The sequence below is a fragment of the Leucopleurus acutus genome (genome assembly GCF_964270905.1).
Source record: "Leucopleurus acutus genome assembly, chromosome: 1".
Classification (NCBI taxonomy): Eukaryota; Metazoa; Chordata; class Mammalia; order Artiodactyla; family Delphinidae; genus Leucopleurus; species Leucopleurus acutus.
The window spans coordinates 131,043,635-131,057,972 of NC_139142.1; the positions used below are offsets into that span (position 1 = coordinate 131,043,635).

Here is a 14,338-nt window from a genome sequence, read left to right on the forward strand (position 1 = left end):
AATATGTATAAAATGCATAATAAGAACCTGCTGTATAAAAAAATAAAATTCTAAAAATAAAAAAGATTTTCATATTTAGTTAAAAATACTATACAATAATGAAACATATAGCCAAGAGAATATATCAGTCATACATACATAAATGTACTAATATTACATTAATGGTATGTATAATACCATTTATTGAACCCTTAATCTGTCAGGTGTTGCACAAAGAGCATTACATACATGATCTCTTTATTTCCTTAATTTTATACTTCACTGAACAAACACATGATTATCGATAGACCCTATGCTTGTTATACTTGGTAACCATTCCCCCCAAGAGTCTCCAAAGAAGAATGAGTCTTTTACTAAAGTTAGTGTGATTGAAACACCAAAACAGTTAAATTCAAATATTTTTCTTAGATAGGTATAAGCACAATCAGAGGAAATACCTGGCTCCATCATTATTAAAAAGTTCTAAATGAGTAGCCAATAAAGATTATGTACCCACGTCCACTACTGCCTGCCTGCTCTATAAATAACCCTTTTTACCGGTGTACACAACTTGTCGTTGGCACCCCCCACCCACACCAGTTTCTCCAGCCTCTACAGCACCACTGCACGTGCACATACTTCTTTGTAGCTTTTCCTGGTGTTTTTATAATTCGTTCCAAAAATGTACAAACAAACAACAAAGAAAGAAGCAAACCTCCTTCTCCCCCCGCCAACTGATGAGTATTATAAGGGCAAAGACATGATCTTAGTCATCTTTCTATCCTAGGGGCTTTTCAACTAGCAGTGAAAACAGCTGTTCAGTAAGTTTTGCTGAAAGAATTGCATAGTAAGCAAATTCAGAACAGGTATCTGTCTATACTCATCAAACCTGATATTACGAACTCAATGCCTTTTCAAGATTTCTGATACCTTATCCTTCTTTCATACCTGGTTATCCCAATATACGAAACTTCCTGCTTGTTTTCATTGTTAACCAGTGAAAGCCCAAGACTATGGAGAGAAAAAGTTATTTCATGATTGGCCTGCTCCATTTCTTCTGCCTGCAGTGCTTTGGAAACCAAGGCAACATCATCAGTGAAAAGCAAAACTCTCTGGCGCCCATCTAGAAATGATACCCAGTGTATCTGGATGTTTGCATCATATGGAAACTGTCCACATTCATCCTGTGGGAAAGAGAGACTTCATATTAAAACCACAAACAGTAAGCTTTTATTACATAAAGTTGAACTGTAGTAGCTGAGAAAGCATGACTATAAATCAGAAAATTATCAAAAAAACAAATTAAAGTTATAATCTGTTTTAAAACATACTCACCAATTTTTTCAAACAGTAACGAAGATTAATAGTGCTTAATTTTTTTAAACCTTAGTTTGAGTTACCTCGTTAGTGCTCAAAGGTCACTTAGCAGGGACAAGAGTATCCTTCAATGGCACCAATGCCATAAGATGCTTACTTGTCTCCCAGATGGAAAACAGAATGGTTTAGAAATGTATTGGAAAAGTAACCTCAGGTAAAACTAACCTGGTTTATTTTTAGGTTTTAATAATGTATAACACTGCAAATACGTATATAAATCACATTGTTAAATAGTCAAACTATGGTGATCAGTTTGTACTAAGTTTCAATAAGAAGAGCCTTCTTGGCTGACAGTCTCACATAGCATTTAAAAATATGAGGCTTGATTTGGTGAGTGTCTTCAGAGATTTAGATAACAATTTTTCTCGCATTCTGGACTTAACATAAATGTAACAACAGTTCGTTTCAGCAGGCAGTATAAGTTCCTAATATGTGCTTTTCATTTCATGCTTTCTTGGAAAACAAAAACCAAAACCAAATAAATAAAGGATATTACCAAAAGCATAGGAATGGGTGGTATTTGTTGTTGTCTACAATTTACCTATTGCTTTTAACATATGTCAAAGTAGGCTGTGTAATTTTTTTACTCTAACATGATCAAATTTTGTAAATGTTCCAGAGGTACCTACTAAGAAGGTGAATTCTCTCCTTGTAAACTACAAAATTTGATACATAGCTTGGTTCAGTCTTAGTTATCATTCAAATACTCTCTAATCTCATTTGTTTTTCATCTATTTGATCTGTTAAAAATTAAATGAGGTGTGTTAAAATATCCTCAGGCAACTGTGTTTCAGTTCACTTCCAACTCTTTTAAGTTTCACATTTTGATTCAATATTCACTGCATGAAGGTTTATGGCTATCATGCCTTCTTTGTCACATTATCATATTCTATTTAATGACTTTGAATGCTTTGAATTATAGTTGCTCAGAAATTAAAATCAACAATTTTTATTTTTGTTTGTTAAATCTTTACCATGTCTTCTGCTTTCAACTTTTTGATTAGTTCAGTTAAAACAGATCTCATGTAAGTAGCATTTGGTTAGAAACTAATTTTTAACTTAATCTGAATGTGGTCTTTTAATAGGAGAATTTAAACCATTTTCATTTACTGGCATAACTGATGGGAAGCATGGTTTAGTGGGGAAAGTCCATGAACTGTGAAGTCAGACAGACCTGGTTTTGAATTCTAACCAGCAGTTCTAAGTTCCAATCATAAGAATTAATGATACTATATGACAAGCATTATAACACACGATATACATTCAATAAAAGGTATTTGCCACTTTCTATATACTTCCTTAGGTTTCCTTCTTTTACTATAAGGGCAAATTTTTCTTTATTTTCATTTTCTCATTAATTGTTTTAGAATTCTTTTATCACTGATTTTGGTTCTACTAATTGGTATCTTTAAAAAAAAACCCATCATCTTTGATCTATATCTCCTAAAATTTAGGATTAAAATGGTGTTAATACAGTATGTTCAGAATATACTGTTTCCCTGCTCCCCTTTCACTTTATTTTGTTGTCTTTGTCTTTTATTTCACCATCTTTCTCCTTTTTCATAGTTGTCATATCTTTATAACTTTGGGGATCTCAGGCATACATTCTGAAATTTTTCTCTGGTTCTCCTGTAGTAAAAAAATTTTCAGAAGTATAATCAGCCTCTGACTCTTTAGGATAATGTTATGTTTTTCTCCTGAACTATTTTTTTCATAAACTCCATGTTTCTTTTTATCTGTTTATTCACACTTAATGAGGAAAGTGCTTTCCAATACTGTAAGGATTTTCTCTGAATTCCCACCTGGGCCTGAGCAGAATTCCCCTCTCAGATCAACCCAGGGGACAAGGAAATGGGTAACTGCCTTGCTTCTAGTTCAAGTTTCATAATCTGGCAGATTACCTGTTGACTGAGGCACACTTATCTACTTTTCTTACTGCCTGGCTCTCTAACACCAAACAGAATAGAGACATGTAAAACCACAATCCCATGAATACACTATTACCAGGATTCTTCGTGATTTTGCCTTAATTTACAGACCTGGATATCCTCCTTCAGGATGGCATTACCACTTGCTCTCCAGGGCCTGTATACCACTTTCTGGGAGTTGTGGTTGCTGAGGAGCATGAAACGTGAGGAGAAGGAAAATAACACCAGCATAGTACAGGGACCCCTGGTTGAGCTACCATGTCTCTGAGCCAGAGACCTAAGAGTAACAGGGAATTTAAGCTCCTCTCTACCACTTATAAACCTTGAAGGTTTTTCTATTGTAAAAAGTAAAGCATAATAAGCAGGCAATAGAGCTCCATCAAATTGTCATGGCAAAAAATCACTCCAAGAATCTCATAACTATCAGTCTGATTTTTCAAAGGTGGGTAAGTCTATCTCTTTTATGGGTATTTCAGAGGGAATATAGGAGAGGATAATTCAGTCACTGTTGGCCAATTACTATTTTAAATAACCAAGAAAGCTTTTCTAACAACTGGCATTATCAGACAATGGAATATGACACTGTATGAACTTTTCAGGATAGAACACATTCCTACAGAAACTAGGTGCTCATGGAAGAGCAATGGCTATATTAGAGGGAGGCTGGCAGATGAATTCTTAACCTTTCCCAAAGTCTAAGAGTCTAGGAAATAACATATTTAATTAATTTAGCTACCTAAATATTGTTTCAATAAATATTTTATTAAATTTCTTATATGGGATAATTTGCATACTGTCAGACTCCATTAATTAACAAAACATATGGCTTTGATAGGGAAAACATGCCTAAAAATTCTCACAGCTAACAGTGGTACGCACATGTTCAAGATAAAGTTGTTTTTCACTTAGGCTCAAAATTCCTTTCTTTAAAAAAAGTAAATAAAAAAGTACTTTCCTGGTCTTAGGCAAGACCTGGTCTACTTCCTTTGTTATCAGGTACTTCATACAGCACTCATTCACATCAAATGGTACCTTTAACAGATCATGTTCCCCAGCATTTGCTGCATAACTCCATATAAGTTTTCTGGTACCAGTGGGATCTGCCCAGGCAAAGAGTCGAACTTGTCTTGGCAGCAATACCATTTCTTCCTGTGACCCACTGAAATGCAAGCAACAGAGGGAAGATTAAAACATCCTGGCCTTGAGAAACCTAGACCCGTGGTTTATTGAGGAAAGGACTGGCACAAACATCTTATAAAATTGCCTTTGTTAATAAAACACAACTCTGCCTAAAAATAAGTACCCTAAAATGTCCAATTAACTAACGATTTTGAAGCTTGAGGGAACAGAATACTGCCCTTTCTGAAGTTGCAGTATACTCTGAACTGATCTAGGCAAGATCACACTAATGAAATTCATCAGAGTTCATCTATAGAAAAGGCTATAAATAGTAAAAAATTTTTTTTAATTAAAAAGAAAATTTATTTGGCTGTGCTGGTCTTAGTTGTAGCATGCAGGATCTTCATTGCCGTGTGTAGGATCTTCATTAGGCCATGTGGAATCTTTAGTTGCGGCATCTGGAATCTTTAGTTGTGGCATGTGGGATCTAGTTCCCTGACCAGGGATCAAACCCGGGACCCCTGCATTGGGAGCACAGAGTCTTAACCACTGGACCACAAGGGAAGCCCCAATAGTAAATTTTTTAGTAGCAGAAGAACTTTACTTGGTGCTCAAATTTAAGATTTTAATCAAATGCACCGCATAAGAAATAAGCTCAGAGGAAAAAAAATTGGGTCCATGTACCACTGCTACTCAAAGCGTGGTCTGTGGACCAGCAGCATTAGTATTACCTGGAGGCTTGCTGGAAAGTGCAAAATTCTGGGCCCCACTTAAAACCTACTAAATCAGAACCTACATTTTAACAAGATTTCTAAGGGATCTTAATACTGATACTTAAGTTTAGAAGTATTGGTCTGGATAATACAAAAGACTTCCCAGAGAACTAAAATAAAAAGTAACCCAATTAGGGTTTAATCCCAATGTATGCTTTTAAATCTCTCAGCAGATTCAAGCCATGAGAGTTATGAATACGTTAAATCTGCAAGGCATTATTTTATATATATACATATATCATGTATATTACTATTTTATATTTTATATATACATATAAAATAATGCCTTGAAGATTTATAATAATAATTCTTTGCAAATATATATTACATATTTTAAGGATTTAAAGCTATCTGTTATATCATTATTTAATGGCATTACCCAAGCCAAATGATAGCACAGACAAGAACAACAAAATTCCTATCAGCCTGTACTATAATACATTCAACACCACTACTTAATCTTCTACTTTAATCTTTCTTTAATCTTCTGCCCTCTTATTTAATCTTCTACTATTCCTACCAAAAAACTAGATACAGATTTACAGGGAGAGGTTCACTGAGCATCACCAGACTACAAAAGAATGATAATACTTAAACAGGTTCACAATTCCTTACGTGTAATTCTGAAGTTTAAAAAGCTCCAAAACTCCAAATATTTTTCTCTAAGTTTGGTGTCAAACGTCATGTGGCAGCAAAACTTGATCTGAACTGATGTGAAACTGTTAACAGTTTTATTTATCCCACTTACTGTGAAGGTTCACAACTTTTGCTACAGGAATACTAATGTGTTTGGTTATAGTGTACTGTCTCAAAACCTGCTATGGGTATTAGCAATAAACATCATGCATCCCTATTACCTTTCTAAAATCTGAAAACATGTAGAATGTGAAACACACCTAGCTCCAAGTATTTCCTAGAAGGGACTATGGACCAGTAAAAGCAAATCAGATTTTCCAAGAACCCTTTTTTTTCATACCTCTGTTTATATGTGAGGATGTTCCATGGTGTGTGGTTTACTATTAGGGCAGGTGCGGATCCCTCATGGTAATCAGAAAAGCTTATGACAGTTGAATGTGGAGCGGTATCTACATCCACCAAGATACCCCCATTCTATTGTAGAAAAAAAAAAAGAGTATGTTTGAGGTATTGGTTTAAACTGTACATGGTACATTTAGAATTTCAATCACTTATATAGCTATTACAAAGTTGGTTTTCCTAAGTTCTTACTGAAAAGCACACTGGCTCTGATCTCTTACAAATATATGTACAGCATTATATATTGATATTTTAGTATACCTTCAATTAATTATCAGTATATTTTATAGCATGTCTTAATAAAATGTTTTAAAGCAAACTTTAAAAATCAAAGACATTTTATTTTAAAACAGGAAAACTTACCAGATCTTCTAAGCTCAATAAAGTGCCATTATCCTGTTGGTTATAAAAGAATGGCTTGGAGGATCCTTCATAGCCCACCACTCTCACACAAAGTTTGCCTGAAAATTTTTCAGGCCAAAATGGAAGGTACTGAAAATATAAAAGTTAATATCAGTCTTAAAACAATACTATAGTATAAATAAAACAGTGGCTAATAAAGTTTCCAATTCTAATTCAGATCATGATCCAATTATTACTAAGTTTCTTAAAATAGCCCCTCTCCATCTAATATTAAGATTACTGACAATATAATGATTATTTATGAAGCCAAAGAAACTCCATCAGAAGAACAGTTATATTAGTCTTTTCATACTTACAGAATAATTACAATGTGAGAAACTGAAGTGCTATTAAGAACATCTCAAGTATCTTGAATATTTAAAAATTATAATCTTAATAACATTTGCTTTTATGTATAACCCATTTTAATTCCTTAATCACCATGAATTCTTTCACAGAGTATCTTATCCTAGATAAACCAGAAGACAACTGAAGGCAGAGGACCTTGCTGGAAGTCCTGACACTATCTTCCAGGCTGTCTGATCTTAATCAAATCATGCACCTTTTTGAGCCTGTTTCCGTATCTGTAAAACTGAGATCTTAGTTCCTAAAAAGAAAGTTCCCTCTGTTATTAGAATACTGGGTAAATTCTATTTCTAAAAAAAAATACTACTGCTATCAAACTCACATCAAAGATAAAAAGATAAGGAGCATTTATTTGCTACCAAGTCTATGGAGATCATTCCAAGTGCCTTGGAAAGGCCATGCCTCTTAGAGGTCTGTGTTTATAGTGTAATTGGAATCCTTCTCTTAACCTTTTGCTAAATATTTTTTTAATAATTTTAGAATTCTTTTGAGATGTACAGAAGAACAGTCCTATCCTTAAGTCAGGTGGCTTGGTTGAAAACTCGGGCAAATTCAAGCAACTAACACTTGTCTTTGCATCTGTCCTCTCCCCACTCTTTCCTTATTCTCTTCACGTTTCATCTTGTTGAGTCTGCAAAAGTTTAGTTCAAATGCCAGCTCTTCTATGAAACTTTTCCTTTTGATCTAGACCACAATGATCTCAACCTCCAATAACTTTACTGACCTAAAAAAGTAAGATTCAATTTCTTTCTCTGTAAAGCAAGGTGGTTGAATTGTTGGAATTTTTCAAGGAAACTTCCAGCTCATCTATTCAGAGATCCTATAACCACCTATAACTTACCATACACTATCTTCTTCTCCATGTATTAATTTATATGAGTCTTAAGCCCTCCAACAAGATTAGATGCTCTTGAATACAAAGACGTTACCTTGCTATTGACACAATACATAGTACTTTATGTACATTTTACAGTACATACCCATGTTTATACATATAGGAAGAACTAGAGAATGAGTGTTAACAGTCTAGACTGAGCTAGTGGTAAATATTATCCACAATTTTTTTCTTCTTTTTTAACATATGCTTATAGTATGAAATAAAAGTCTTTCAAAGCTGGCTGTCATATTTTAACCCACAAATATGGTAGCAAAGTGAGTATGACAAAGAGATATACATAATTCTTATTTATATGTCTATATTTATTTGTACATTTTAGGAGCCAGTTGTATTAAAGGAAAATATTACCTCTGAAGAAGCAATATAGTTCCATTTATTAGTTGGCATTGAGCCATCAGGTGCAATTTCACCAACTTCTAGTTCTAGTGATGACTTGTTCACAATAGTATAAAAGGGAGTCAAAGTAACTATTCGTGTAAGATTAAAACTGCTCATTTTGATGCTAACACCAACCTGTAAAAAGCAAACAAGCTTATCATTTCCCAGTACTTTACATAGCTTGAAATACACACACACACACACACACACACACACACACACACACACACACACACACACACCCTATTCACATACAGGCTTCTTAAAATATTTTAAAATAAGATTTCTTAAATAAAGTAACTGCTAAGAGCCATATTCCATGACTGATTATCTTCTCACTAAGAAGAAAAATTTTGGTTCCTTAGTTTGGCTCCATCAGAAACAAATTGAAGAAATATCACTCAGTAATTTAACTAACGATGACTTATAATAACAAACTTAATTTTAAAAAATCCTTTACTTTTTAACATTCCAAAATAAATTGTTTTAAAATTAGCGTACAGGCTCAATTTTTGCTGCTTTATTAACTCTGCTATCAATAAAATAAAATAAAAATTTCAAAGTGGTAATAAAACAAGTCAACTTGTATCAGATTACTCAAATTTTCGCAGTCAAACTTAAGATTTAAGAAACATTTGGCAGGGAGTGGTATGGAATGCAGATTCTAGTATATTCTGAATATTTACCAAGTTGCTTACTTGTATGGATTCAACTCACTGCCTTAAACTTTGACAAATTTAGGTTTTGCTTTGATACTAGTGGCCCTAGAAATTAGTAGAGAGATATAACAGTCCTCCACGTAATACTCTGAATTCACATTTCTGTACCCCTTAGGATCCAGCTCATTTACTAATGAAAATGTGAATGAAATCAAAAGTAAATAAGCAAGCAAAATCTTACCAGGTATTCCATATTGTTGGCAGGACACTTCACACATCCATAATTTCCCACTGTATCCAATGAAAAACCACTGGACCATGAACTAGTTGAAATTTTTAACTGTACCTACACCAGAGAACACAAACAATCATATAAGAAATCTAAAACACTATATTAATTTTATCTGATGGAATGCTGCTAGACCACTAGAAATTTATTTAGTAACATGAGACAGAAAAATATAACCAAAGGCATGCTGCAAATGGGTAACAGAACCACAGAAACTCTAGGGGACAATGTAATATTTAAAAGCAGAGCTCTGACCTTCCCATTCACCTATGCAATGAGTACAGTGAATTTAAAGATGTATACCAATGCGACCTTCTGTTATTTGAAAAGGAATTATAATGTAAAATGATATTTTCCAGTGTTAGACTTTTGACACAGAGCTAACGAATTCTTAAAGTTTTAGCACACAGAGAATTTATGCTTTTAACATTATTCAGCAAACAATAAAGGAAAAGTGTTGTGATAAGCAGAATGGAAGACACAATTCCTGTCTTCAATGAGCTTCCAACTAAACAAAGAGATAGGAAATACATACTAATAATTATGATGCGAGACTCAATGTGGTAACAACTATATAAAAGGGATAATATGTGATCAAGGTGAGAGGGTAAAAAGTTTACTCCTGGCTATGGGATTCAGATAAAGTTGTACAGAAGAGATCTAATTCTGCTCCTGTATTAACCTCCACCTACCCAATAGATTATAAAATACCTGAGTACAACCAGAGGTCAGACACATAAACAGGTACAATATCAAGGTACAAAAACAGGTACAATATCAATCAAAACTCTAAGACAGGGGTTCTCAAAGTGTGGTCCCTGGACCAGCACCATCAGCAACACCTGGCAATCTGTGGAAAGTGCAAATTCTCAGACCCTACTCAGACCTACTGAATCAAACTATGGGGGTCTGACCCAGCAAATTGTTTTCAAAGCCCTCTAGGTGATTCTAACGCACACTGCGATTTGAGAAGCACTTCTCTAAGAGAACATGGATGGAATATCTAGCCCCACTTTAGATGGTCAGAAAATCCTTCACACATGTCAGCCTGGAGCAGACTGACAAAGGATGAACAGCGGATAGCCAGAAAACATGAGGCAGACAGGCAAAGCACAGGGCAAGAGGCATTCTAGGCAGAGACTGCAGCCATACAAAGGCATAGAGGTAAACTATACCAAGATGTGACTCTGAAAAGGAAAGAAGGGACCAGAACATAAAGGATCAGGCCTTACGCATTAGGTTTCTCTCACGAAGGCCTGCTTTAGTGCTTCACACATAGGAGGGTTCAGTTAAAATAAACCAAATTCAACTGTTCTATCTTTTGAAATGCCATTGCATCACTGGTAACCTACATAAAATCAAGGTTTCTACTTGACACTATGTCAAAAACAGAAGTAATTCTAGGGGCACCAGAGAAAAAGGTAACTCAGCCTTGGGACACTATTGTTGTTAGTCCCTAATATGCCACTTAACCGTGTATTCCTTAAAAGTCCTCTTGGACCTAATTCATAACCTGTGACACTGAGCAAAGAGGTAAGCATGGCATTAGATAAACAATAAACAGGTAATTTGTTTTATCAACAAAAACACACCTTATTTTTACTAAAAATGTTCTTCTTCTTGAAAGAGAATAAAATAATATCCCTAAAATCAGCTGGGTGTTTCACATGAATTTCTTCTGAACGATACTGGAGAACTCGAGAAGTCTTGTTGATTAGCCAATAGGGACTAAAGATGGATAGCTCCATCTGGCTGCCAATTCGCTTGACATGTATTGACAGGTCAACTGTCATTGCTTCTATGGAGTCAGAAGAAAAATACACAAGAAAGAATTCGGGAAGTGTATCACATATACGGAAATGTCCGTTCCAGTTTTTGCCCTGATATTTCACCAGAACTAATTCCATTATTTCTCCACTGATTCTCGAATGTAGAACATTGGCAGCACTGCCTTCTGCTAGCTCATGAGTTTCTGCTGTTCCCTAAAAAACAAACAAACAAAAACTAAATTTGCTTACCAATTTTTTAAAAACCTCTGCAATAACGTCCATATTTTATACAAACACTAAGTAACCTACCAGATTCACATTAACTGACAAGTCTTCAAGGTACCATCTTTACATACTATGAATATCCAACAATTACTAATGATTAAAAATAAAACACTATATCATAGCCAAAGTCAGAAACTGTCTTTTGCTCATTAGCAGGCCAATGGTTATAAATTTTGAGAAAAAGACCTGTGCCAAGAATCAAAGGCTGGATTCCAGAACACTGGCTGTTTTCCATTAACAACTATGTCATTAAATGAGCCACTTAATTGCCTGGACTTCAGCTTCATCCTTTATTCACATACTACACCTAATGGTTCTCATACAAATAGAATAAGAAAAGTGATATCAAGCTATGCTGACAAGCTATCTAAGGTGGAACTACTTTAAAAATGAGTAATAACAACATAATAAATTTGGCTTCCTTACTGAAAACATCTCTTGTCTAAACACCACTTAGTTCATCTAATTAATTTTATTCTCCGCAACTCAGGGATGGCTCATTGTCAGACAAAGAAAATAAATTTAGGTTCCAAATACTTTCCAGATTTTTGTATTTTGATATGTTGTGGCATGTACAAATTTAAAAATATTTATCATACTTCATTACTAGAAAATGTTCCCCAATATTTTTTAAGACAGTAATTATTTTTCAGTTCAACAGAAACTTGAACCAAATAATCATCACTTTAAAACAAAAAACTTTAAAATTAACTTCATAATAAATTAAGATAAAGTATTTTCTCACTGGCATTTTCCCATACTTTAGCTAAGAGAATTATACTCAGATAATAAAGAGACTATTATAATTATTAATTTAGAGCAGATGCAGCAGAGTTCAGTGGTGGAGAACAAGGAACCAAATTGCTTAGGTTCAAATTCCAGCTCTACTATTCATTAGCTGTGGGATCCTGGACCTGTCACTTAACCCCTCTGTGACTCAGTTTCCTCATCTGTAAAATGGGTCTAATAACAGTACCTTCTTCAGGAAGTTACTGTAAGGACTAAATATGTTAATACATGTAAAATACATGACATAGTGGCTGGCACAAAGTAGATGTTATACCAGTTTTTGCTATTATTAAAGCATTACAAGTAGATGAATGTAAAACACTGACCTCAACTAAAAATACCATTAAAAAAAAACAAACTAGAATTCACTCCATGTAAAAATAAAAGTCAAACAAAATGCAAGAGGCATACCTCAAGTAAATATCTTAGAGAATATGGGAGAAAATTCCGCAAAGTGACAGTAGGGTAAAGATGAATGATGTAAGCTGGATCCCAGTCGTTTCTGTGTGTACATATATAGGTTAATTCATCAGGCACAGCAATTGTATTGACTATAAGAGGTAAGAAGTTGACTTCTGTTGACGGACACTGCAGCATGCATCTGACTTCCCTGCTCCGATGAAGTTCTTCCTTCCAGGAAATATATGTGGTGGATTCTTTGTACTGATTCTCTAAAATACCAGCTGGCTGAATGAACAACTGACATCTACAGAAGAAGAAAACAGAGTGGGAAAAACGTTTTTATTGAGAACGTAAGAAAAAGAATCTCATTAATTCTTCTTGATAACTCTACAAGATAAGTACTATTATTCCTATTTTTACAGATGAGAAAAACAAGGCTAAGAAAGTTTAAGAAACTTGCCCAAAGTCACACAGCTGACTCATGGAGGCACCTCCTGGGAAAAAATACTCTGTAAAAAATGACAACTTAAAAAAAAAAAAAGTCATTTCAAATACAAAGGCAATCTAATAAAAATAAGTCTCAGAGGGCTTCTCTGGTGGCGCAGTGGTTGAGAGTCCGCCTGCCACGGGTTCATGCCCTGGTCTGGGAGGATCCCACATGCCTCGGAGCAGCTGGGCCCGTGAGCCATGGCCGCTGGGCCTGCGCGTCCGGAGCCTGTGCACTGCAGCAGGAGAGGCCGCAGCAGTGAGAGGCCCGCGTACAGCAAAAAAAAAAAAAAAAAAAAAAAAGCCTCAGAAAATTCTAAAACATCAAGTATACAACAGGAAATTGCATCTGGTAAATTCAACAATATAAATGTATTTCTCTATATGTCTCAAAACTGGCTTTTACAGATCTTTAGATAATAAGAATTATTATTATGTAGAATATAGATATTTTACTCTTTTCTAGAATAAAGATTCTAATTCACAGAATTAAAAATATATACTATGAACCTTTTATATCAACATATTCAAGGAAGTATCTACCTATATGAATCTAAAGGAACATGGAACTCCTCTTCAGGTCTGGCTACTCCAATGCGCTCCAATAACTTCACATTCTTAACATATTTATAGATGATGAAAGCAATAGAGAAATGGTTTTTAATCTGTTGGACAAAAAAACATACAAGTTGTTTAAAAAGATGTAGACGTTCAAAAGAAAAATGTGAGCCACACACAATCACTTTTGGAACTGAAAAATTTCAAGCCCAATATTGGAAGATATTTTTATGGTAATTGAAAAGTTTTAAGATATTTAAGGAGCTATATATATGAAACTTGATGGTTAAACAGAAGTCAAAAATTATTAGGATATTCACATGTTCATATATTACAGACTGAATTTTTTAGTGTGTATTATTATCTTTCAAATACGTATTAATCTTTGAGGATTTCAGTCATAATATTTTCCTCATTACAACCTTTTCTCAATGCACCACACAACTAAACAGAAAAGGATAGTAAAGGAAACATGAGGTAAATAAATACAGTACAATCCTTCCTTAACTACAGTGTAATATAGGTTGGAGCTAATAGTAAACTGAGAGACAATGACCAAAATTGGAAATCCTTTCATTTTTATCTGATGTTATAGGTAGGAAGAAATATTCTTCTGCTGACCATATGCTGAAATCTGTAATAATGCAGAGAAAAAGAAAAATCGATAAAGCCTTAAAGGTGGAAAAAAATATTTATACAGATTAATAGGCTAAAATTTTTTTCTGGGGAGACCATTTCAATATTCCTTCATACATACTTGAAAAATACAATACAAAGAGAATGGAATGTTATCCTATTTGACAACCAGCTATTACTGCAATATTCCTCAGTTCTGAATCTTTAAAG

The 14,338-nt window shown here is 34.4% G+C and overlaps 1 protein-coding gene across 1 annotated transcript in view; it reads right to left on the bottom strand.

The window, feature by feature from the left end:
• VPS13C (vacuolar protein sorting 13 homolog C) overlaps positions 1-14,338 on the bottom strand; it is a 172,940-nt gene that overhangs the window by 30,090 nt on the left and 128,512 nt on the right. The window contains exons 57-65 of the mRNA XM_082842024.1: positions 13,478-13,599; positions 12,458-12,752; positions 10,796-11,185; positions 9,156-9,260; positions 8,226-8,390; positions 6,575-6,703; positions 6,153-6,286; positions 4,317-4,443; positions 928-1,163 (exon numbers count right to left, since the gene is read on the bottom strand). Of these exons, the coding sequence (XP_082698150.1) occupies positions 928-1,163; positions 4,317-4,443; positions 6,153-6,286; positions 6,575-6,703; positions 8,226-8,390; positions 9,156-9,260; positions 10,796-11,185; positions 12,458-12,752; positions 13,478-13,599 (1,703 nt within the window). The remainder of the gene's footprint in view (positions 1-927; positions 1,164-4,316; positions 4,444-6,152; positions 6,287-6,574; positions 6,704-8,225; positions 8,391-9,155; positions 9,261-10,795; positions 11,186-12,457; positions 12,753-13,477; positions 13,600-14,338) is intronic.